Genomic DNA, 24,227 nt, shown 5'->3' with positions numbered 1-24,227 from the left:
GTTTCTGCTATCAGGCCCACTCTTCCCAGCCAAAGGACAAGATCGCATCCACAGAAAACGTAAGGAAACAAAAACCCAAGCTGTATTTTATACGTTATCCAAACAAGGGGTTTTCTCCTCCAACTAAATACATGATGTAATGCAGACAGAGACCTGGACGCTTCTGCTCTACCCCAACAGGTAAGACATTACAGCTTCTCATCTAACAATCACAAGAAGGTTTGGGGAGGGGATTAAAATAATGCAGATCACAAGTGTAGAACAGAGCTGATAAAGGAAAGGGTCCCAGATACAAAGCTTTTCCTCTCCTGAATTTACTGGCTTCCACCTGCATGTGAAGAGCCCATCCCAAACACCCCATCTGACAGCAGTTGCTGCTGTAAAAGCACACGGTCTCTGAATGACTTCAAGATTGCTCCTTCAAAAGAGCCTTCAGGGATGGCTGGATTTTGCCTTACTCTAAGACACCCCTGTGCTTACTGAAATCAGACACAAACAGGGCAGGCTGCACTATATACATTTAAAAACTGAGGAAAAGGGCTCTAAAAATTGCTTTTGTATTTCACAGAATGTTCCCTCTGCTCAGGTTTGAAGAATGCTCCTGAGCTGGGCTGCAGTTTGTCAGCACAGAGACCAGGCTAAGCCAGGCTTGTGGCTACAGACTAAAACAGAGGGGCCAGCCCATCCCCTCGGCTGCTAGTCACCCTCAGCAGAACTCCACTCATCTCCTTCAAGTCCATTCAGTGTATTCAAACAGCAACAAACCAGATCTGCTGACAAGGAACCAGCATCAGATGGGCCAAACACTAAAGAAACTGCACAGAGAGGGGCAGGAGGGGAGTGCATGCCAGGGAAGAAAGCAGAGAAACTGCTAAATCCATCCAAGCACTAAGTAAAGCTTGTATTTACAGGGGATTCAGGCATTGAAATGAAGATGCCAACACAGCCTCCCAAGATCACTCGTCTCTCCTACATGACACCAGCAACAGCATTCAGAGGTGCTGCAGAACCCAATGACTGTGTTGTGTGAACCAAGAGCACTGGGAAGAGAAGGAAACAGCTTTTCTTTCTGGAAGAAAGCTCTTCTGTATCACCCATCCTCCAAAGTCTGTTCCACTGCGAGGGTGAATGCACCGAAAGCAGGTAAGCAGGCAAGTCCTACAGAGATGACTGGAGATGAACGCAAGGGACTCTAGAAGGTGTTTTTAAGCTTGGCTGCCACAAGCATGAGGATCTCGCCAATCTTCTTCTGCCAATTCTCTATGTCCTTGGAGACATCACACCAGAGCTCCCCATGGCGAGGCTCGGCATTCTCGCAGCGCTTCCTCACCTCTTCTTGTTGTTCCTATGATGAGGAGAAACAGCAGTTTGCAACTCTCTCAACAGCTCCAGCACAGAGCCAAAACAATTCCCTCCCCAAGTCCCTTTTCCCAAGCTTATGGTGGATTTTTGCTTTGTTTTTTAAAGGTACGGAGCCCTCAGTGAAAACTCTGCCTTGCTGAGCAAACTGACTTACAGTCAAGCAAGCTTTGGCTAAACTGCAGCAGAAACTTCCTCTGCATTCCCACCTGCATGAGAGCTGTGCAGTGAGAGGTCTCTCTGAAGTCAGGAGATAAAACACTCCCATCATTTCAGCACTATCAGGCAGTAAAAACTGCCCTAAGAGATTAGAACAGACTGTTCCTGCGGCTGCATTCACGTGCAACCTGCGCTTGACACTTGTGGAGGGACGGCACCAGCCACACAAACCCAGCATCGCAATTACAGGCAGATCTATGAGAGAGCTTGCATTGTACAGCAGGGAGATTGATTTCATCGATTTCTGCACGACCCAGCATGACTGCGGACAGCAAAGCAGTCTGAGAGACAGCTCAGTTAATGACAGAGCCTCTTAAATAACCCCCATGCAGGCCTGTTCATGCTCAGTCATGACCAGGCGTGACACCGCAGCCTCATCTGCGAGCCACACAGGCAGCAGAGAGCTCAGCACAGCTCTGCACAACCAGCATCAGCCAAGGATTCCTGCTGCCTTCCCAGCTCCCTGCTCCCAGCACACCCTCACCTCTGTGCCATGCTGGAGCTCGAACTTGTAGAAGAAAGCCCAGGCATCCCCCAGGTCAGAGTCGATCTTCACTGTTCGGTGGAACCATTCCCTGGCCTTGGTTATTTTACGCTCGCTCCAGAAGAGCCTGGGGAGAAAAGCGACCGTGAGTTGACAAACAGCCTATTTCTGAGGGACCCAAAGCACTCCAACTGAAAAGCTCTCCCGATATTGCAGTTCTTTGCTCTCCTGATATTGCAGTTCTTTGCTCTCCCAAGAGGGAAACAGCAGATTTCACAGGCATCTGCTGGCTGGCCTTCCCCTGGGAAGAGACAGGAGATGCCTGAAATGAACATGTGCTGTTTTCTCTTCACTCTCCCCTAGCAAGGCATGTTAACTGAGAGACAGACACTCCTGAGAGGGGAAGTATTGCTCTCCAAGCTCAATCTTTGCTAACTCAATGGCTTAATACTGCTGTTGCAGACTGGGAACAGGCTCACATGCCTACACGATTTCCCCTCCACCTTCTTAGTATTTCAAGTTGAATTTAACATCTAACAATCAAATAACTCCTAAAAGCTGAACACTACCTGCATGTTCGCCGTCACACATTCCCATCCATGAAGCACGGAGCAGACCTAGCTCATCAGCTTCACGTTACAGGGGAAGGTGAGCACTTCCATGCTCCCATCTCAGCCTGGCACCCAGCCCCAGTGCTGCCATTTCGTAAAGGTACTTGTGAATTCTGGAAGTTCTCCCCAGTTATTATCCAGCTGAGTCAATAGTCTCTTGGGTTCACTCCTCTTTGCATTGAGAGTTCATTTGAGCTAGGAAGGCCTTTATCAAAGCAGACTGCCATCCCTCATAAAGAGCTTAGCCAGTCATAAAATTATACAGCTTATGTGATTGTTTCTAAGCCCTGTAATACTCTTGATTGTTCCACGTTAAATAAACTGTGATTTAACACAGCACGAACAATGATAGCAGAGGCTCAACTCCTGCAAGCAGTGGCCATTTCCAGCAACCCACTTAACACAGCTGTTATTAGACACGATGGTATTACTGTACCTACATGCAAGTCGTGATGGGAGGTGGGAGCTGTTTGTGTTGGGATTAGCTGCTGAACTGTGAGAGGCTGCACCAGGAGGGGCCTGGAAGCTGTTTCCATAAGGCAAAGTTAACATTATTCTCCCTTGCTGCTATAGCTGAATGAGTTTGCTGTCATGATCTGGCAGAACCCAGCCCTGCAGTCACTTGAATGTATCCTATGGTTTTCTTTGGGTTATGAAAAAGAGTTATGAAAGAATTGGGCAACTGTTTGGGCAAAATTCTTCCTGCATTAACCTCTTGTGGTGTTCACAAAGGAACAGGAGGAAGTTTGTTCCAGTCACAGCTGCTGTAAAGCCATTCATCAGGTCAACACGGACACGGAATAAGTCAGTTCTAATAGCAGGTTTTCATCACTGGAAGCCTCACAACTCAATCTAGACAAGAAGACAATCCCTAGTAAACTATCTTTCCATTCCGAAGAAGAAAACTACAGCAGGATGGTAGCCTGCCTTCCAGGAAGGGCCACAGCAGAGGAAAACTGACACAGGAGAAAAATCAGGAGAAGGGAAGACTACAGCAGCTCAGGGTTAAAACAAACCTGACAGAACCTAGGATAGAGAGAAAAAAAATGAAGAACACACTGTCAGCCACATAAAAACTGACAATCCGGCAAAACTGTCCCTAGTTTATCAAAATACCTAAAATATACCCTAAAAAACTTACTAAAGTCCAGGTCACCTGCAAGCACACTGAAAACCCTTTCAAGGGATGGAAAGCAGCGATTTTCCGAGTGCCATTACCAAGCACTGGCAAAGGGCTCTGTGTGAATGTATTGTTGTCTGTGCTGCAGTCCCAGCCCCAGCAGAACAGCTCGAGGGCAGGCTGACATCCCCTGCTTTGAATCAAGGGAGAGATTTGCACAGTTACTAGGAGACAGCTTGAGAGCCGTTACTTGCTTTGGGGCTTATTAGAGCTGCTGCAGCCAGAATCACATGGCTGTACTCGAGTGCAATGTTTCATCCTGGATGCAGCCACACACAGAAAGGGGTATTTTTTACAACATCAAGGCCAGGAACTCACTTGGCCACAGCCAGCAGGACGTGTGGGTCGTGTTCACACTTCTTGAGAGCATCCACACTCTTGGTCTTGCGTTGCGGTCGCGCTTCAAGGAAAATTGCCTCTGACCACAGGATTCCTGAATGAAGTCAAGCAGGAAGATTGTTAGTTCCAACATTAACCCTCCCCACCCTGTCTCGAGCAGCCCCACTGCCCCCCGCCCCATGGTTATCAATGCCCCAAGCTCATCCCAGATGATTCTTTCTGCATGGATGCTTCGTCCAGCACTCTGAAGGCTTGGCTACTGCGTGCACCACACTGGACCTTCACTTCTGAAGGTCTCTGCACCACAACCCTCCCGCAGCTTCAGTGCTCCCTATGCTGGTGGGCACCAACCCAAAGCTCATGCCTCTTGGATGAGACATTGCAAGCAGTGGAACAGGGGAGGGCAAATCATCATTTCAAAAGTGAAAGAGATCCATCTGGTCTGAACGGGAAACTGCAGTGACAGAAGTAGTCCCAGGAGGTGCAAAGCACAATGTCTGGAAGCAGCTTTAAGGCTGCCAAAGAGCACCACGGTCTTATTGATGCTGGCTCTTCACACATACGATGAAGGACAGAGTAGGTCCAGGAAAGAGTAGGTCCAGGTTTAATCCCTACATCCTTCCACTGCCAAAAGCAAGGAAGGAAACATGCTCAGAGGAGCATGAAATCTCCAGTTTCTGCTGTCAGCCAAGCACACCTGGTGATTACTTCAAAGCAAAGCCTGAGAGCGTGTGTCTGCCAGGACTCTGTGCTCTCACTTCCCATCAACTGCACATGGGAATACACACAAGCTTTGATGACTGCAGTGACACCACAGCAGAGCTCTTCTTGCTCTTTACATATAGGGTCAAACCTCATTTTCCCAGGCCTGCTGAGGCCACAGTCATCATTAGATTTCAATTTTACTCTTTGTGCAGCCTGCTCTGCATCAGCCACAAGCAACCAGGAATCAATTCAGCACTTGCTGGATGCAAGTCGCTGGTTTACCCAACTGTAGGTGTCCAACGAGCTCATTCCTGCTTTTATTCTGCTTTATGGAGTTTAAAGATAGGGTTGGAAGTGATTATATTTCAACAAAAACTGAGATCCTGCTGCCCATTTCCATAGCAACAGGCAGATTCTGTGAGAAAGCCTGTGGTGGCAAACCCTCATTAAGCATTAGGTCATTCCCAAAACAAAGGGGGACTTTGGGTGTTGTTGCTTTGTTGACCCACTCGCACAGTGAGCAGCTTGCAAAGGGTTTATCATGGCATAAAAGTCACTTAATTCCCAATGATTTCACTGGGACTTAAGAAGCCACCAATTAAACACCTTCCAAAAGCCAGCCCAAAGGCAAACTGGAAAGCTTGTCCTGCACAAGACTACCGCATTTTGCAGTTATGTGACATCTTCTCTCCAAAAGATGTCAACATGTTTAAATCATTAAAGTCTTCCCACAATTCTGCCCAAAAATAGGGAAGTATTATGGCCTTTTTCTTCCCATCCCAAGAGGCAAATGTTTCCACTGCTAGTTAGAACCAACTGACTTTCATTCTATGACCTATTAGCCTTTTCTTAAATGAGTTCAAATCATTAAAACCCAGGACTAAACATTTATGATCCCTCTCATCATGACTGTGCCTGAAGTTTGTTACCAGCACAAGTTATTCAGCACAGAGTCAGGAGTGCAACCAGTGCAAACCAGCAACAGGAAGCATCCTATGGTCAGCTGTGCTCCAACAAGACAGGGAAAAACCCATTGTTTTCCACTGAACTTCCTAACTACAAACACTCAAGAGTCTTTCTTCAGTTTTAAACCCTTGGCAGGCTTGTAGCAGTTCCAGAGACAAGCCACCCATGTCCAAAGATGCTTTCCCAGGAAAGCTGGGACCACAGACCCAAAAATATACTGGATACTGCAGTAAAATGGAACAAACACCAGCCTGGTGCCATCCTTGGTGTGAGACAGCACAAAGCAACTGGGATTGTTCAGTAAGACCCTCAACATTTGCACAGGGATGACTGGCACCTCTCCAAAATGTAGTATTTTGAGACCTGGCCAGAAAGGACACCTTGGAAAAAGATGTGTCTTTATCAGCTGGGTAAAAGAACCACCTTTAAGACAGAAATGAGATCCAGCTCACCTGAATTCGGGCATTCTTGCAGCGCCTTGGCCATCAGAGTGTTTGCAATGTTCTTTAGCCCAGCTCTGTACTCCAGTCGCACCGACTCCAACCTGGTAAGGAAGATGGTATTTATGAGAACACATTCACCATGTGGAAACAAACAGGGAGTCACACAAAGGTCATTGGAAATTGCAAACATCTGCCCATATTGTGAGTGTGTGTAGGTGACTGACATCTTCCCATTCCTCTCCATCTAAAAATAAACCTGACCTTTATTCTATAATGGCCTAAACCAAAAGCAATCTGAAAAGGGACCAAAACAGTAATGAAAGAGCCCTGAGTGTTCATGCTGTGGGCACTAAAACCATCAGTAAAGAAATAATTAGTCCCCAGCTCCTTAGAGTAGCTCCATACTAGCCAGGATCATCAAACCATGCCTGGTATTCAGCATAAGTTGTTAGCCCAGGCTCAAATGGCTGAGATGATGTGAAATAGCTGGCCTGAAAAAGGTAATTTCTATTGCCTTGTAGCCCAAACTTAGTTCACCTCCACACAACTCACCAGAGATCTGGATTCTTTGGATTCTTTAGGCGAGACTTTTCCAGGATAGCTCGTGCTCTGGTCAACTGCCCAACCTTCTCCTCCAACCTGGACAGCAGAAGCCACAGGGGTATGGAGTGCGGGCACTTCTTCAGCTATTAGAAAACACATGGCAATATGTAGACATGAAAACCATCTTAGAACCCTTACAGAAAATAATTTCCATCCTGAAATCCTCCTGGAGAGCTTAGAAGAGAGACAAAGTGGATTATACTGCTCAAATTTCTCCTTGTTAAGTCTTACAGCACAGCAGTCCAGTTTCTCCCACATTCCAGTCAGGTCCATCAGCTATGACTGAGCTATGTCAGCAGCAAGAGAAAGAATACACCTTCCTTAATAATACATCTACAATTTGAGCTCTGTCTGGAGATGGAGGGCTCATACATACTCAAATCACAGCAACAGAGGGGCTTTGAAGCCTGGGAAGTCATTAGGATATCGACACTGGCAGAAACCTGCTTCCCTCTGACTTTCAAGGCTGAGGACTTTCAGATGCACTCATACCCAAGGACACTGATTTCCATTTAAAAGAGGCAGGAGTGCTCTGTAAGCCACCTCCTTTTACAGTGTGTATCTAAGAGCTCATTAGGAGGCTTTTCTTTTAAGAGCTCTGCTTTTAGCCTCTACAGGTCTCAGGGAATTATGGTGCAATGCTTTTTCTTCCTACCAGTGAGCAGTGGAACATACAGCAAACTCTTAAGCAAGAACGAATTCTGCACATGGATTTTGGGCAAGACAAATTCTTGCTGCTTATTCCAGGTCCCAATATTTTTGCTTTGTTATTGTTTTAAGCAACAACAGAGAGAACAGAAACCATCTCTGGTTAGGCTGAGACAGAGCCCTCTCCATTTTGATTCACAACAGACACCCCCACAAGCACAAAGCAAACATGCAACACCGCCCATCTTACCCCTTGATTATAAGCCTCCCGGGCTTTGTCCACCAGCTCTCTTTGTTCCTCAATTTGTCCTTTCATCATCCACAGTTTGGGGAAGTCCTCGTAGTGCTTCAGGGCTTCCTCACAAAGCTCCTGGGCTGCAGCAATGTTCCCCAGCACCCATTCTAACTTCACTGACTTCATGAAGACCTGAAAGCAACCAGAGCTGTTTATCACTAGCAGCCACTGAAACACCATCAGTCCCTCAAGGCAGCGGGTTCCCATTTTCATACGTTCATTAATGTTATGAATTAGATAACAAATATGTTATTAATTAGCTAATAAATAATAATGGGAATAGCTAACAACGAGAAAGGCATTGTCCAAATAGCCAAAGGAGTTGGGGCAGCGCAATCAAGCTGTATCTCACCTATTAGCACAGGGCTGACCTTTATACAATACTCATTCAACAAGCACAACTAAATAATGAATTTGAGCCTCCTTCAACAGCACAATCTGATCTCCTTACATCCAGGCTACCCAGACCACCTATTCTCACTCATGGCCTCAAGTTGCAGCCGTTGTCCTACCCATTAAAAGCCGATATCACATTTTTCTACCCCCTTCTATCCTTTCCTTTGGCTACACATGGAAGTTACAGCTATGGGAAATACATTATAGACCGAAGGCTGTTTCATTACTCTTTGATCCCTGTCCTCCCTATTCCCAAGCTCCCCCCACCATGACTTCAGAAGAGAAGCATCAAGTCTTGAGACCAGAGCTCCAGTCCCAGCTGGAGAGAAGCTCCCTGGCTGACAAAGGCTGAAGAGGGCAGTTTAAAAGACGCAGATGAAGCACAGAGTGGGGAAGGGACAGAGACCAGACTAGTTTTTCTCTTACTTGGACAACTTAAAATGGGTCTGCATGAACAGCTAAAAACCGACAGAGCTTATCATGCCAGAAGTAACTGCAGAGATAAATCCAAGAGTGTAACTTTAAACAAACACAACCACAGCTGTCTCTAGCACAGCAAGCACAAGCGAGTCTGCTGTGAAAGTATTTTCTCTCCCTTTTTTCCAAAGCATGCTTTTGGGCAACATGAACATTACACAAACAGCTGTAAAGTGGGAATTTCCTGACTTTTGCCACTTGTGTTAAAAAAAAAAAAAACAACTGAAAGCCTTCACTTGATCCTGGCTTTTCTTTCCCATCAGGCCATGAGTTGGTGTCGCAATTCACTGGAGAAGCACCGCAGCAAGGCGGCCACATGCCTGCAAAAGGCAATGGCAAAGAGCCACCCGGTCAATCCCTGAGGCCACAGAACTGAAGGAACTCCTCCTTCCGTCTCAACTCCCCCGTGGCCAAGAGAGGTCTCAGCCTCTCCATCCTTCACACATCCTTACCCTTGCCGTGGGGGCACTGCTGCGAGCTTTTGCCAGCAGCCTCCTTGCTCTTTCATACTCATTGTTCTCTGACTCGAGCTTCACGGCAGCAAGCCAGATCTCCTCGCTGTTGGGGTTGGCCTGCAAGAACATCAAATGACAGACAAATGCAGGCAGTGAATCAACAGCAGATTTAATCCTTCGTTTGATCCAGATTAAAATTGAAATCAGAGCTCTGTCAATCCACAGTAGGGTGGTTTTTTTTTTTTGCTTTACAGTTCAAGCTCCTCCCAAATCTTCTTTGACCTTTGAAGTTCAGAGGAGTTCTCCAAACCAGATGCGCAGCACTAAGATATGTGCCAGTTTAGAAGCTGCATGCTTCTCAATTGTTGAAAAGCGTTAATGCTTCATCTTCTGAGTTTCCAGTTTAAACACTGAGAACATCACAGGGTCCGCCACAACGAGACCCTCGTTTTATTATCCCTGAGCAAAACAATAATGAAGCTGGAATTCCCAACTGAGGTCTGTGAAAGCTGCTCCAATAAAAGTCATTTCAGTGGCAACCAAGGCAAGAAGCCTTCAGGATGGCAACAAAAAGCACCAGGAACAAATTGAGAAAGTAAATATCTTTTACCTTCCAGCTCAGGAGTTGTCATTTGGGTTTGCTATCACTTAGCTTTTAAGCCTTATTCCCAGTTTTAGAACTGTACTGCTCTGCCCGTCTTTCTTTCTGCATCCAGCAGAGAATTCCCCTTATTTTGCTGCGGATTAATGGGCTTGGGCCAAGCCGTAAGTAATGCAGTAACATCATTAATTAAAGTAGACCACTACCTCTCTTACTGAGTAGGCAGATAACCCAAGCCAAGGGGGTTCTGGTCCACGGCTGGGGTTCATGGGAGCCATGGAAGTAGGATTAGTGGTTTGTGAACTCAGAACGTGGTCTGGTACTGCTACAGGAGCAGTAACACATCCTGCTGCTATTTGACAGGAGAACATTTTGCCACACAAGACAATGAAAGACCAATGGAAGCCCCCATCATCTTGCAAGGCAGCAGGGTCAGGTGTTGACAGAAGAAGCCTGCACTGCGTTCTTTACCAGTTGTACTTCACACCATCGCACAAGTGTAAGAGACCCACCTGGAAAGCCAAGGCCAAAATGCTTCTGGCTGCTGGCACATCTCCCGCCAGCCACTTGGATTTGGCTCCCATGAGCCAGAGCACTTCTGCTTTGGGACAGTGAGCAACAGCCCTCTGCAAAAGAGCCTCCAAGGATTCTCTGAGACAAGAAAGAGTAAGTTAGGCTCCCTGGAACTATTCCCATTATCGCTCAGTGTTATATAGTTGCAAAGTCCAATGTTGTAAACCTTGATAAGTGGTTTCGTAACAGGGAAAGGGTGGGGTCTTTTTTCACAAGGGTTCTGAAATCAGCACTCCACAAACGGCTCATTGTTCAGCCACCTTTGATAGCCCCTGCGGAGAGAGCCTTCACACACACAGCTCCTGTGGCTTGGAAAGAGGAGCTCTTCTTAAACCTTAGAAACCGGGACAGGAAGTTTTCCACAATTATCAGATGAAGATGGCTTCACCTTATTGAAACTAGTTTTCTCCTCTAGAAACTCGACTTTTCAGGTAGAATAAGGGGCTTAAACTCGGAAACATGGAACAACATCATAAGCAAAGACATATTTGTTCCAATAAAGGAAAAAAGGCTTCAATGAGGCAGAACTCAGCATCTGATTGAGTTGAAGGTGTCCCTGCTCATTGCAGATGACCTCTGAGGGTCTCTTCCAACCTAAACTATTCTATGATTCTGTGATCTGCAGTCACTTCCACACTACAGCCTTGTTGGCTTCAATGATTCCACGTGTTTAAGTGGCCTTATAAGTATCTTATAAATAAAGCAGATGTACTGCTTTATTTGCTTTAAACTTTGGGCAGAAAGTTTCAGACGTGTAACGCTTTATGAATAAACTTGAGAAGACTGAGCTGTGACAGTGTAACGCCAAGCTTAACTCAGGCTGTAACAGACATTCACAGTGTGTTTGATCAGAAAATGCCAGAGATGCTCAGAGAGCTTCAGCAGTGAACTAGTTTTTCTCTGACAATTAAACACATGCTGTATTTTTAGGTGATTCACAGCTATTTTACCAAGAGATCCCTATTGCCAAAAGACCCTTTCGTGACTTCATAAAACCCAAAGATGTTCCAACCACAACAATAACAAAGAAGGCCAGACCTGCAAACAGAGCCAGCTAGTTTCCACCAGCTGAACTGACTCGTGCAACACAGCACTTCAGGGATCACCTTGTAGCTTTTTCTCCTCCCCATCTTAAAGAATGAACCCCCCACCCAAGGATGATGCAGCACCCAAACCTTGTGCCATGGTTCTTTTCAAAGTAGGCTGCTCGCAGCCACACGCTCTTCTTGCTGGGGAAGACTTGCAGGGCATAGGCATAAATTGCTCGGGCACACTCCAGGGCGTTGTGAGCCACACACTGAGGAGAAACAGAACAGAGCTAAGTCAGTGTAGGGCTGCACTGAAATAAAGCGCAAGGAGGACTTACACATGCATAATTCAACACAGAACTCAGTAACTCAGAGTAACGCATGAATTGGGGTATTATACACCACAAAACAGTTACTATCACAGCTTTATAAAAGGAAGAATTGAAGATAGAAGTGTCTCTCTATCAGGCCTTTCAGTGCACTGACACACACAAGACAGCTTGAAAACATTACTAAGGCATTGGAAAGGCTCTCATGTTCACACTTCATTTTTACAGGCAAAAACCAAGGGCTACAGCATCTGCCCCTCACACCCAGGGAACTGGACATTCTTCATGCTGAAAGAGGATTTCTCTGTTAGTGCGTGTTCAATCAAGAAAGTCTGGTGAAACTTTTACCCACTGCCCTGGCCACTCTGAGATTAACTCTTGAGTTACAATGTTCAGGTATTGAAACTTAACTCCCAGTTCCTTTAACCAGACCTCAGTCGCTGCCCATGTCTCACACACTCAAACCAACCCCACAATCCACACAAAAAGCAGCAATTTATCAAAACAGCAACTTTTTGCTTAGTATAAATTCAAGTCTGAAGAAAGCTTTACAGTACAATAACCTCCTGAGAGTCAGAGCAGCCAAACACAGGCAGGTGTGTGGGAAACACAGGCATTTTCATGGATAAAACATGTCATTTTCCAGGCTCCAGATCAATTTCCCGTAACTAAAAACCAAACCCCAAACCCAACATAAAGCAGCTTCACAGCTGGACGTACACTGTCGGCATCTTCCATCCAGGTATGTTTCCGATCCTCCTCCTCAATCCCAATCCCAATGACAGCTCGCATGATTGCCTGGCACGTGGCCACACTTCCAGCTTTATCGCATTCCTCAGCATCCTAGAAACAAGAGCAAAGCCCTGAGAGCTCAGCACAAGAAGTTATATCCTGCAACAGCAGCTCCTTGAGCACAGAGACACATTGTGGGTCACTGCAACACTAAATATGTCTTATTACTCAAACATCTGGACACTAACTAGGGAGCCCATAACCACATGGAAAGCACTCTAAGTTGTACACAGAATCAGTCAGAAGACGGTTAAGAAACAGAGCACATCAGCTGCATCCACTGGAAAGGAGTGAGTGTGACAGTGTGCGACCTTTCCAGCCTTAACAGGCTCCTCTTACAGCTGCGCTGAGCTGCTGAGCAGGGACCTGGCCAATAAAAATATACAAGGGTTTGAGGAGGAAGAATTCTAACATCAAAACTAGTGACCTTCTTTCAGCTCTGAGTTGATTCTTAAGGCTCAGTAACAGCTAAGCAATAGCTCAATTTAAACAAATACAGTGTGAAGTAAAAGGTGCAGAGGCTCTTTCACTAGAGCATATAGGGAAAAGCAGTTTTCTGACACACAAAGCTTGCAGAAAGCCAAGCTTGTCTTGCTTGGACTTGTTAAAAAGACCTCTGATTAGACAGCAGAAGTGAAGCAGTGCTGGCACTGAAAAGGAACTCGAGAAGGCAATGATGCAGAGGCTGTGGGGGGGCATTAAACAGAAGTTGAAATTAACCTTTCCTTGTTTTACTGCTGTAAAGAAAGTTATAATTGGTTTAGATGTTAAACGAGTATCTTGGTTAACGTTAAATACTTTCTTCATTATCAATACTCTTTTAAGGAACATACCAAGAAGATTTTGCTGCCTACTACAAACCAATAAAGGACTAAAAGTATTTCCTGCTGGCTGCATATGCATTGAACTACAGAATCCCAGCCTGGTTTGGGTTGGAAGGGACCTTAAAGCTCATCCAGTTCCAGCCCCCTGCCACAGGCAGGGACACCTTCCACTAGAGCAGCTTGCTTCAAGCCCCGTCCAACCTGGCCTTGGTTTGCATTGATTTCATACAACAGCATCTGACAAAGACTTGTTGGGCAAACAGACACCTTTTAAGGCAAGAGACATACTGAAAAACCACATAAATCCTTCATTGGAGGCTTAAAGCTTCTGTCCTACTTAAGGCAGCAGCTGCTTCAACTTGAAGCTGATTATCTTCCAAACCAGAAGCAAACCAGACATTCCTCAGCTCAACACACGCAGTGTCACCCCAGTGTATCACTTACAGCCTTGAACCTAGTCAGCTTTTTAGTCTCCCCTCTTGTATCTTCACAGGGATCTCCACTGATAAGCCTAGTGCAAAACCACCCTACAGTATCTAGCATCAGCAGCCTTGAAACCTGAGTTCATCTGGGTCTCTAACCAACATTGAGCAAATACCTGTATCCACTGCTCCCTGTTGATCTCCACACCGTTAGCCCTGAGGGATGTGATGGCTCTGTCAATGATTTTCTCCACCATCTGGGTGTTTCCATTGGCTTCCTCCAGCTTGGCAGCAGTAATCCAGATGTGCCGATCTGTTGGAATATTCTCTCGGGCTTTGTTAAGGACCTTCCGTGCGTTCTCATATGTCTCCAGCCTGGCCAGTGCAAGCCACAGCTGTGGAGCAACAGAAGATGGGTTTCAGATTAGAACAAGGAGATGACAACGCTGCTCTATGGCAGTGTCAGCCTGAAGAGGTAAGCAGCTTCAGGCTGCTTGCTACTGAGTGGCAACTGTCCTCAGGCAGTACAAGCAGGCTGCAGAATATCAATAGAGAAGTAGTACAAACAGAGTCTACTCCTGCCGTTAAAGCTCAGTCCTAGTCACCTGATGGATCATCATACGGAGATGATTACGGAGATATCACCTCCATTAGCTAGGCTGCATATTTTCTGTTCACATCACCTTTCAAACAGCCGAGTGTAACGCTCTGGTTCAGGGCTTCAGAAATGAGCAATGTTGTTTTCGACTCCCCAGGCTATGTCTATGCTTGTTTTCACAACTGGGGAGGCACTACCCATCAACAGGAACATGGCTAAGTGGCTACAGCAGGCACAGCAGTGCACTGGCATAATGAACCCAGCAATTACACAGGAAAATGAGGCATGTAATGACCAGCAGACAAGGAACTCTGGGGAAAAAAAAAGCACAGTCCACTGCTCATCACATCCTTCTCACTGTGGCATAAAGTGCATGGTAGAGAACTCATCATGCACTCCTCTGCCTCCCGTTTTCAAAGCTCTGCTGTCAACCTAAAGCCATGAGGAGGGGGTTGCCTTCTTTTACTTCTTTAAAGACTTACTTCAACACTCGTTGGACAGCACTCCACAGCCCGGCTCAGCATGATCCTGGCATCCTCGGGTTCCTCTAACTCCACGGCTGCTTTCCACAAACGCACCGAGTTTGGAACATGCTCAAGGGCTAGAGGGGCAAAACCATTCTGTTAATCATGACAAAGTAGTTTCCCAAAGAGGGCTGCATGTTTTAAAGATGATATATTGAAGGCTTTGCCCTATTACAGATGAAATTTCCTGAAAAAGGGAAGGGAGGGAACTGCACTTCCATTAGCTCTTGCTTCAACAATAAGAACTTCAAATCAGAAAAGAAAAAGCTAACTTAATTTTAATTGGAACCAGGCTTTGGAGAGCCAAAGGCTCTTCCCCTGCCTAAGCTGTAACTGCATTCTCTGCAGTAAAACACTTCGCTGAACACAGCCTCCAGGCTGAGCAAATGAGCATATCTTAAAACTGGGTAGCCCTAATCATGCTGGGTCTCCCTTTACAAAATGGAGCATCTTCCATACTAATAAGACAACCTTGCTACTTAGATGTTGGAACTGTCCCTTTGGCCTGTGGGCATCTCCTGACAGCTTAATGGATCCCAGATTAGCTTCCCAACAAGTTACTGGCCTGTTGTGTAGAAATAAAACAGGAGGATGCCTAAAAGCTGAAAGGTATCACTGACGCTAACACCCTACGCCACTGAATCCCATGGGCTTTCAGCAATCCATATAGGCTCCATCTAATTAAGAGTCTTTGAGGCTTCCTTAATCTTCTCCAACAGTAGCTACTGCTGGTAGAAACTGCATTCCCTGCAGACTGTTCTACATGTGCTGTGTGAAACATTCAGGTCTAAACAACTTTTCGCAGCCTGTTTCTTTATAACCTCGTATCTGAGAGATACACTAAGAAACTAAAGGGTTTTTTTAGCCTTTTGTCACTACAAATCACACCACAACCTGCTGGTGTTAGCTGTGCTGCAGTATTAGTTTCATTGCTTCCAAGGTGATCGTACACGAACATGCTATAGTGACAGAGGACTGAGCACATCCTTCTGCAGCACAACAGCAGGACCACGGAAATGGGTGGAAGAAGCATCTAAAACTACACTGAAACCAGCTTCCAGGCAAGGCTGTCCCTTTAAGCATTCCTGCAAAGGCCAAGGCACACTGCTGAGCCTCAGAGCACATCCCAGCTCTACAGAAACACACAGAGCATTTACCAGCACTGTGTGCTGGGGATTTGGGCATTAACTGTTTCCTCTCAGTCTGCAGTAGCAGGAGATTTCCTGAGGAATTAAGTGAATCAGATCAGCCTGCAGGAGCTGAGAGCTCCACTCAGCAGGACACAACATGTTTTCACGGAGCTGCCAATGTTTGCACCTCGAGATGCATTTTAAACACTCAGCTCGCTAGCTTTCCAGTCAGAGAGAGGCTTTGAAACTCCAGAGGTTCTGCTGGATGATAGGAACGGACACAGCCAACAAAACACATCATGAAACATACCATTCCAGTGCCATTACCTGGCATTCAGTCTGTTTTATTTGAGGAGAAATAATGGGTTAAACTGACACTGATCTTAAGGCTGCATATACAAACAGTTCCAAGCATCATATTCCTGCTGATCCCTAAGTAGCAGAGGAGCACTGTGAAGCTGTTCACAGGGAGAAACTGGAAAGAAGCAATAAATCATGTTAAACTCCACTACCAGCTTTGTATCGGAGATGAAGTAGGTGGTTCTAAAAACTGAAGCAAGATGTTTTTCTCTTTGCAAATACAATGTTTAAAGCAAATCTCAGTATTTAATGTGTCACTGCTTTCACAGAAGATGCTCTCCTACCCGAGCTGGACTCAGAAATCCATTTCTGCTCATGTAAGAGTGTTTTTCTGTTCAGTATCTACTATTGCTCTTGAGGAAGATGCACAGTGTCACAGGGGTGACACCACAGCACTGCTTAGCCAGTGGAAATTAGAAAAGCTACTGAATAGTTAATATCTGAACCCCTACAACTTCAAACCCAGGAACCTGTAAGTGCCTTTCACCCATATGCAGTAAGAGGTCATTTCACCAGAGATGGACATTTTTACATGCAATAGTAAGAAGTATGAGGCAATTTGCTTGCTTTGAAGCCAAACCATTCAATACTGTAGGCTGCTCCACAAGAATTTATTAAGTATATTAGATCCAGACCCTTTTCCCTGTCTAAATTAAAGTCAGAAGATAAAATTGACACAATCCAATAGTCATGAAGGTTCTAATCTCTACTGCTACAGTCCCAGTAACTCAAAGTAATCAAAGGATTAATACTATGAAGCTGTGAGGAAGACCCGGGTTCAGGACAACACAACAAACCACTGTTAAAAAAGATCACTGTTTGGAAAAGACTTGGATGAAGCTGGAATTGGTTTTGGGAAGTGAAATGTCATTTGCAATTGCTCAGTAACAGCAGCTTTTCACTGAAGGGTGTTTTACAACTACTTCAACACCAATTTGACTCAACAGCAGCAAGCTCCACCAGTAAGACCCACATTATTAAATGCCCTATTTTCCCCAGGGATGCAAAAAAACCCCTCCAATACAAAGAGAGGGAGACTCAGGTTTTGTTCCCTGACCCCGCAGAAGCTCTCACCTTTCCTCAGAACACGTTTCTTTGCCCGGATGTCTGTCTCCAGCTCCGCTGCTCTGATGTAGATTCGCACAGACTGCGGGAGGTGGCGGACAGCTTGAGCCACGACTGCCTTGGCTGTATCCCCAGGCTGAAGCCGAGCAGCTTCTAACCAAACATCTTCACTCTGCCAGGAGAAAGGAACAATCTTCCTTTACATCAACCCAAGAATCTAAACTTTGAGCTTCTGGTTGAACACATGTTCTTTTAATACTGCAGAGAGTGAAGCTGTATCAGATCTAGCCTGACACGAGCTCAACAGAGATGCTGCTGCTCTTAACCACAACTTTTTCCTACTGCCCTGCAAGGATCAGCAGGGAAGCAAAGCAAGTCTGACCTTAGGGCACATCTCTGTTCCTTTCATGATGAGGTTTCGAGCTACTTGGAGCTTGCCAGTGACCTCCTCCAGTCGGGCTGATGCTATCCAGGCTGGAGGATGATGAGGATTGGTCTCTCGCACTGATTTCAAGAGCAAACGGGCTTTTTTGATATCACTAAAGGAGGAGGAAAAACAGACAGGAAGATTTTCAGCACTGTAGCAAGTAATTCCCCTGAATCAGTGCTTCACAGCCACACTCAGATGCACAGTAATCCTCATCTCAAACGTTTCTTTACTGGTGACACAGATTGCATGCTCCCAAACAAGCTTACAAATACACATTAACACAGTGAGATCAACATCAAAACCAGTTAAGTATTTAAGCAAGATATTTAGGAATTACAGCTGGAAGCTGATAAGCACAAGCACTGACTGAAGTCAAGTATTAGCATCAACATTTGCACATGTCACTTTGACTTTAATGGCAATTCTTTATGAAACTGGTGGCAAACTTCAGGTTAAAAGGGTTTTCAGAGGTCATCAATGAAGCCTAAATTAGCAGCACAGGGATACAATTAAGCAGGTTCTTCCCTGGATGGCAGACAGCCACACGCTGCCATCACTCTGGCATGTTAGTCCAGGGATAGAATAAAAACAAGCCCTACGATTGATGCATCCAGGTCAGATGATAAACACCTCGGTTGACAGATTAAACCGGACCTCATATTGAAGGAATTCATCCTCAGAAACTCACCTAGCATCTGGTACAAATTAAATGCCAGTTGAGAGCCACCAGCCCAGACAGATTTCCATTTCTATGCAGGATCACAGCCATCACTAAGAGGATAAATCAGTTAATCCTTCTTAAACTTACTTGATATCTCCTCCATGGGTGGGAATCATGGAATTCAAGTCTGTCAAATATCCTTTCGGGTCCACTACAGTCTGGCCACTCACAGAGTCTGACACCTGGAAAAGGCAAATCAGAGCTACTAAAGTGACCATTCACAGCCCCCCCTAGCATGCAATAAACACTGGAAAAGACCCTGCAGCTGTACAAAAAACCTGGATATTCACCTCTTACCAAAACCAAGGGATGAGGGAAGCACAAAGCCTTGCTGATTAGCTTCTTCCACTTGTAAAATACACAACTTTAATGATTTAAATTTAATACCACTGAAAACCCCAGGGAACAAGCAGCTTGGCTTTCAGTCATCAACAGGTCTTATAGCCCTGCCAGTTAAAGCCCATCTCTTTAGTTGAAGCCAGATTTAGATGGGGAAAATCAATGAAAAAGAATAGAACTCAACAACAAATTAAGAACAGTACTTTTCATCCCTGTGCAGGATAGAAGGGATGTTTCCCTTGGTGTAACCAAGTGCTGTTCACCTGATGTCCATCTACAGCACAACAGGGCTCTCCCTTAATGACCAAGACTTCCAGAGGGAAACTTAATTCCCAGGAAATTCTATTAGAGGTAATGGGATTAGGGATGGAGAAGTACAAAATTATTTCACAGCTGAGGTGTTTCTTCTAACACCCAAGAGAATTAAAGACACTTCTAAACCCAGGTCTTACACAGCAGCACGCATCCTGCCTTGCCACATCCTTACCTGGCTTAGCCTCATATCCATCAAGGTGTTCCTGGCTTGGCCAATCTTCCTCATATCCAATTCACCTGTCCCAGGTGTCATTAAGCCTGGTGTCATTCCTCCTGGGTAGGGAGTGTTCAAGCCCCCTGGATACGGAGTGTTCAATCCACCGAATTGCTAAAAGCAAGAGTGGGAGAAACACATTCCTCAAATCTCTTCTGAGGTTTCACAAGTACCTCAAGCTGTTTGGGGGGTGCCAAAACCCCAGAGGTCCCTCTCAAATAGTGGCTTCCCTGAACCACAGAGCATCTCTCATACAGGTTTTGCAAATCTGGAGGTAATGATTCAAGTTTAGCCAAGTCAGCGACATAAGTAACAGGAAAGTGAAAACTTAGAGCATAAGCATCTAAAAGTAGCACATTTCAACAAGAGTATCTACAAAGAAGTCCCAGGGACATCTAGTACCAGTTCAGGGCCAGTCAGCTTCTCCTGAAACTCTATCAGCACAGCAGGGCTGTGGCCATGTAGCAACAAGACAAATTACTTCATTTTCAGTTGACTGTAATGCAAATAGTTTTTAACACAATTGCTCAGTGTTGGGCAAACCATGAGCTGAAATTACACTCTATTTTCTGTTCCATTTTGCAAAATTAACAGAAATGGACACTGGTTATGCTCAAAAAACCTCATTATCACCATTCTACAGCCCAAGAAATGGAAAAGAAGCACTTTCTTTCACTTTAACCACAAGAACAAGGCTCTCTTTGCCTATCTTCAAGTCTTCTCTGGCAACGGGTGTGCATTGAAAGACTCCAGCAAGCACAGGAATTGAACATCCAGCAATTCCCTTCCCAGACTCACACCAAGGGCTTTGGTCAATATTCCCACAAATCCCACTCATGAATCCACAGTTCAACCCTCACCTCTAATTATAAAGCACAGATCCAACCTTCACCAGGTTTGCTTTTGTACTCACTGTTTGGCGTGGGTCCACAGAAGTGTGATTCTCCCCTGACTGCAAATGCTTTGCAAAGAAGCTGTCAGGTACAGGAGTCAGCTTCTCGTAGCGAGGATTCCTCTGGCGCTTGTTCCTGGCATCACCAACTTCTGGGATACTCAGCCACTCTTCCTCTGTGACCTCTGCCAGCTTCCGCTGTTCAAAGAGGAGTTGGCATCATTATTTACTGTAGAATTCATTCTTTTCAATTGCTCTGCTTCCTTAAGGGATTATTCTTTCCTTAAACTCTGATTTAAACATCAAAGGTCAGATTTTTTCCTAATCCAATGTACAAAAGATGTAGATGCATTTCATTAGAATCTGGGTTTAGTCCAGACTGAGATTCCAAATCAATCTTCCTGTTAAATTCAGTGCTGCAAATATTCAGGTTAAGCTCAGCACCTGCAGCACTGAGTGGTTTCTTACTAATCATTAGCCAACAGCTTAAACAATACATTTTATTTAACAGAATAAGTCAGGAGCTCCTGATCAAATACTACTCCAATGCCAACACATTATCAATCCCTCAAAGACAGAAGTGAGGCACCTGCTCCAGAACTGATGTGAAGCCACAATAAAGCCCAAACCAAAAGCCTGATATCAGGATTTGCACGAATTTCACTCCCTTGTGCAGCCACAAATAAAGTGCTCCACAGGCAGAATCCCAGTGTTCTCCCAGATCCCTCCAAAGCAGCTTTAAACACCCACTTCCACCAGCTGAGTGCCACTCTGAATGCTGCTGTCAGCACAGACAATATGGCTTTAGCAGCGCAGATTGCATCCCTGCTTGGGTTTAAATCAGCACTAATTTAAGTGGCTATAACTGCAGCTGGCTGAAAAAAAAAAAAATCACACTACTTGAGAGAGCTCCAGGCCAGGAAGAGGTTCTGCACCACCAGCTGCCAGCTTCAAATCCATTCACTTTCCTTTTCAAAGAGGAAATAACTCTAATCTGGCAAATAAGGAACTATTTGTTTGCTAACACACAAAATCTGAGCAAGGAAATGCAGAACCATATCCACCTCTCATACATCACAAAGATAAAAGTCACACTTGAGATGTTTTTCTCCTTACTTTCAAGTCTGAGAACTGCTGCTGAATTTTGGGTCGCTCCATACGGTATTTCTCTATTTCCTCTTTCTCTCGTTGTTCCCTGAGGAAAAGGAATACTGAGGTTACGCTTCAAGGAACAACCAGCAAGTCTTTAAACCAAGTGTTGATCTTATATAAAAACATGTCTGATCAGAGCCAAGGCATTAAAAAGAGCATTTTATCCAAGTTTAGATTATCAGCATTACGGCAGAGATGTTTTATCAAATAATAATATCATGTAAAACCAGGCATCTCCAACCAGGAGAACTTCAGCCTTTAACCTCCTCTTACCTATAGACCAGGTAGTGAGCTTAATAAGTTCAGTAACACTCACCAGTTTACAAGACACCTGCATTACATGACGCTTCTAACCATCTCCAGTGTAATGTGCAGTATGGAATGTGTCAAAACTAGTTGCTCAGCATCTCCCCCCATCATTTGAATAAACTTCAGTATGGTGAAGCAACTCAATCACATCAACTCTCAGAGCAAGTTATGCAAAATACCCATCAGTCCTAAAACTTGGAGCCACAGGGTCAAAGATTCAGTATTAGAATAAAGACTCCGTGTGTATCTCAAAACAGACCCAGCAGACAAAGGCAAACGTGAACTGGAAAATGGAAAGAGGCAGAAGAAAAGTCTAAACCACAAACTATCCAGAAACACCCCGTGCCAGTGCTGTGATTCATCCTACCTTCGTTCTTTCCTACGTTCATCCATCCTCTTATCCAGAGCTGCATAAATAGCGTCTGCTTCCTCGTCATCTTTCTCATAGGGACCACTTGAGAAGAGGCTCCCAGCGTACCCATTGAACTATGGATATGGGAAGAGAAAAGGGAAAGAAAGAGGAGGAAAAAAAGCAATATCCTCAGTTTAAAGCTTCTGTTATGTTCCTACTAGAGGCAACAGTCACCCAGCACAAGGAAAATGCAGGAGAAGGCTATTTCTAACAACGTGGCATCAAACTGACACATCCCTACAGCAAAGCACTTGCTTCTCCCACCCCCGATGGTTCTTCTCCCACACCATTTCAAAAGCAGAACTGCTTCCAAATTGCTTCTTCCAGAATGGCTCTATTAATCAATAGCTGAGATCCCAGTATAGAAAGGCCATTTTCTTCCATTAACCACTTTTGGTTTTAAACTACTGAAAGCAAACCAAAGGAACACCACAACATCTAACTGACCGAAGTGGGATTTAAACACAAGAGCCTACACAGGCCACATAAAGACAAACACATATCAAAGCATAAAAGCTGAGATTTCTTTTGTGGAAAATTAAAACATACATCCCCAAAAGTACTTAAACTAATACTTAACTAATTACTTAAGTTAGTACTTTACAAATTTACATTAGTGCTTAATTTAAACTTCCAGATCTACTCCCAAGACTCTCAGTGCTTGGTATAGATAATTAAACCACAACATGCAGACCAACAGCACACCTCAAATCTGCACTATGCATTATGTATAACAGGGTCCAAATTACAAATAAATGGGAGAAAAGGAAGTACTGCTAGAAAAAAGCAGGGAAATCTGCTCTTGAAACCTCAGGTTTCATAGGAAGAGAGCAGGGAGTTAAAGGATTCCTCTTCTCCTCAGGGAAAAGGATCTCCAGATGACAACAGTCTCATCACCTCATCGTAATTGGTGTCATTCAAATCCTCATCATCATCATCAGCTGTTTGGTTCTTCTTCATCTGATCCCCCACAGTTCTCTTCCCCGGCGGTGCATGGCGATCATCCACAGGGTCATTGGCATCACGCGCAGGGCCGATATCGGAGCGGGTGGTGAAACCTGTGGCTCTGTGTTGGGAAACCAGGGGCAGCTCTTCAGCACACACAATGCCCGTGACACACAGCCAGGCTGGCAGCGTTATTACTTATAACACACAATAAGAATATCATTCTTCTGCAAGAATGGCACCATCCACTCCCTGTCTCCCTGTCCTTTTATAGGGAGCACTTTAGCTGCAAAGGCACTGCAGTCACCCAGCTCACTGCTTTACCATCCATGGAGGATCTCTGCTCTGGAACCAGGCTAAGAGAGCTGGAGAAGAAAAGGCTCCTGAAGGGGAGACCTTAGAGCAGCTCCAGTGCCTGAAGGGGCTGCAGGAACCTGGAGAGGGGCTTGGGACAAGGGCCTGTAGGGACAGGCCAAGGGGAATGGCTTGAACCTGCCCGAGGGGTAATGCTGTGCACTTCCCAGGGCACGGACAACAAAGCCACCCTTAGGTAAGGGCACAATAAAGCAGCAGAGGCCAAACAGGGCTTGTGTCCATCCCATACCCCGAGCGCTGCCTCAGCACAAACCCACCCACGCGCCCCATGGACACACACAGCCCCAGAGCCGGGGGGGGACACCGGTTAAAGCACCCCCGAACCCACCGCCGGTGCCGGGCTCGCCTTCGGACACAAACCCGCCCTCCTGACCCGCAGGCGGGGGCGAGCCCGGAACAACGACACCGGGAAAGCCTCCGGCCTGCCCCGAGGGTACGGGATGGGGAAGGGGGAAGGCCCGAGGAGTCCTGAGGGGGAACCGAGGCGGGGAAGGCCCAGGCCGGGCCCTGGGGGGTGACGGCGGAGCTCACCCGCGGCCCAGCCCCGGCACGTAGCCCAGGGGAGCGGGCATGCCCAGGAACGGCTTCTTCTTCTTGTTCATGGTGCCGGTGGCGGCGGCGAGGTGGGACCGGGACCGAGACGGGGAGCGGCGGAGCGGCGGCGGCGGCGGAAGCTGCGGCGAGAGCAGGCGGGATT

The 24,227-nt window shown here is 45.8% G+C and overlaps 1 protein-coding gene across 1 annotated transcript; it reads right to left on the bottom strand.

Annotated features, from left to right (window-relative positions):
- Positions 1-60: 60 nt before the first annotated feature.
- PRPF6 (pre-mRNA processing factor 6) lies at positions 61-24,227 on the bottom strand. The gene is made up of 21 exons (XM_065691757.1): positions 24,062-24,227; positions 23,108-23,276; positions 22,166-22,284; positions 21,454-21,532; positions 20,359-20,535; positions 19,404-19,559; positions 18,665-18,759; positions 17,809-17,965; positions 17,436-17,598; positions 14,830-14,948; positions 13,926-14,144; positions 12,432-12,554; positions 11,530-11,651; positions 10,294-10,432; positions 9,178-9,297; positions 7,808-7,984; positions 6,859-6,992; positions 6,316-6,407; positions 4,172-4,286; positions 2,063-2,189; positions 61-1,345 (listed from the first exon to the last, which is right to left on the bottom strand). Exons 1-21 carry the CDS (start codon positions 24,130-24,132, stop codon positions 1,193-1,195), a joined length of 2,826 nt encoding a protein of 941 aa, XP_065547829.1. The 5' UTR covers positions 24,133-24,227; the 3' UTR covers positions 61-1,192.

The sequence above is a fragment of the Lathamus discolor genome, chromosome 11 (assembly GCF_037157495.1).
Source record: "Lathamus discolor isolate bLatDis1 chromosome 11, bLatDis1.hap1, whole genome shotgun sequence".
Classification (NCBI taxonomy): domain Eukaryota; kingdom Metazoa; phylum Chordata; class Aves; order Psittaciformes; family Psittacidae; genus Lathamus; species Lathamus discolor.
Note: the sequence above shows the minus strand (reverse complement) of the source record. Positions and strands in the feature narration are given on the sequence as shown.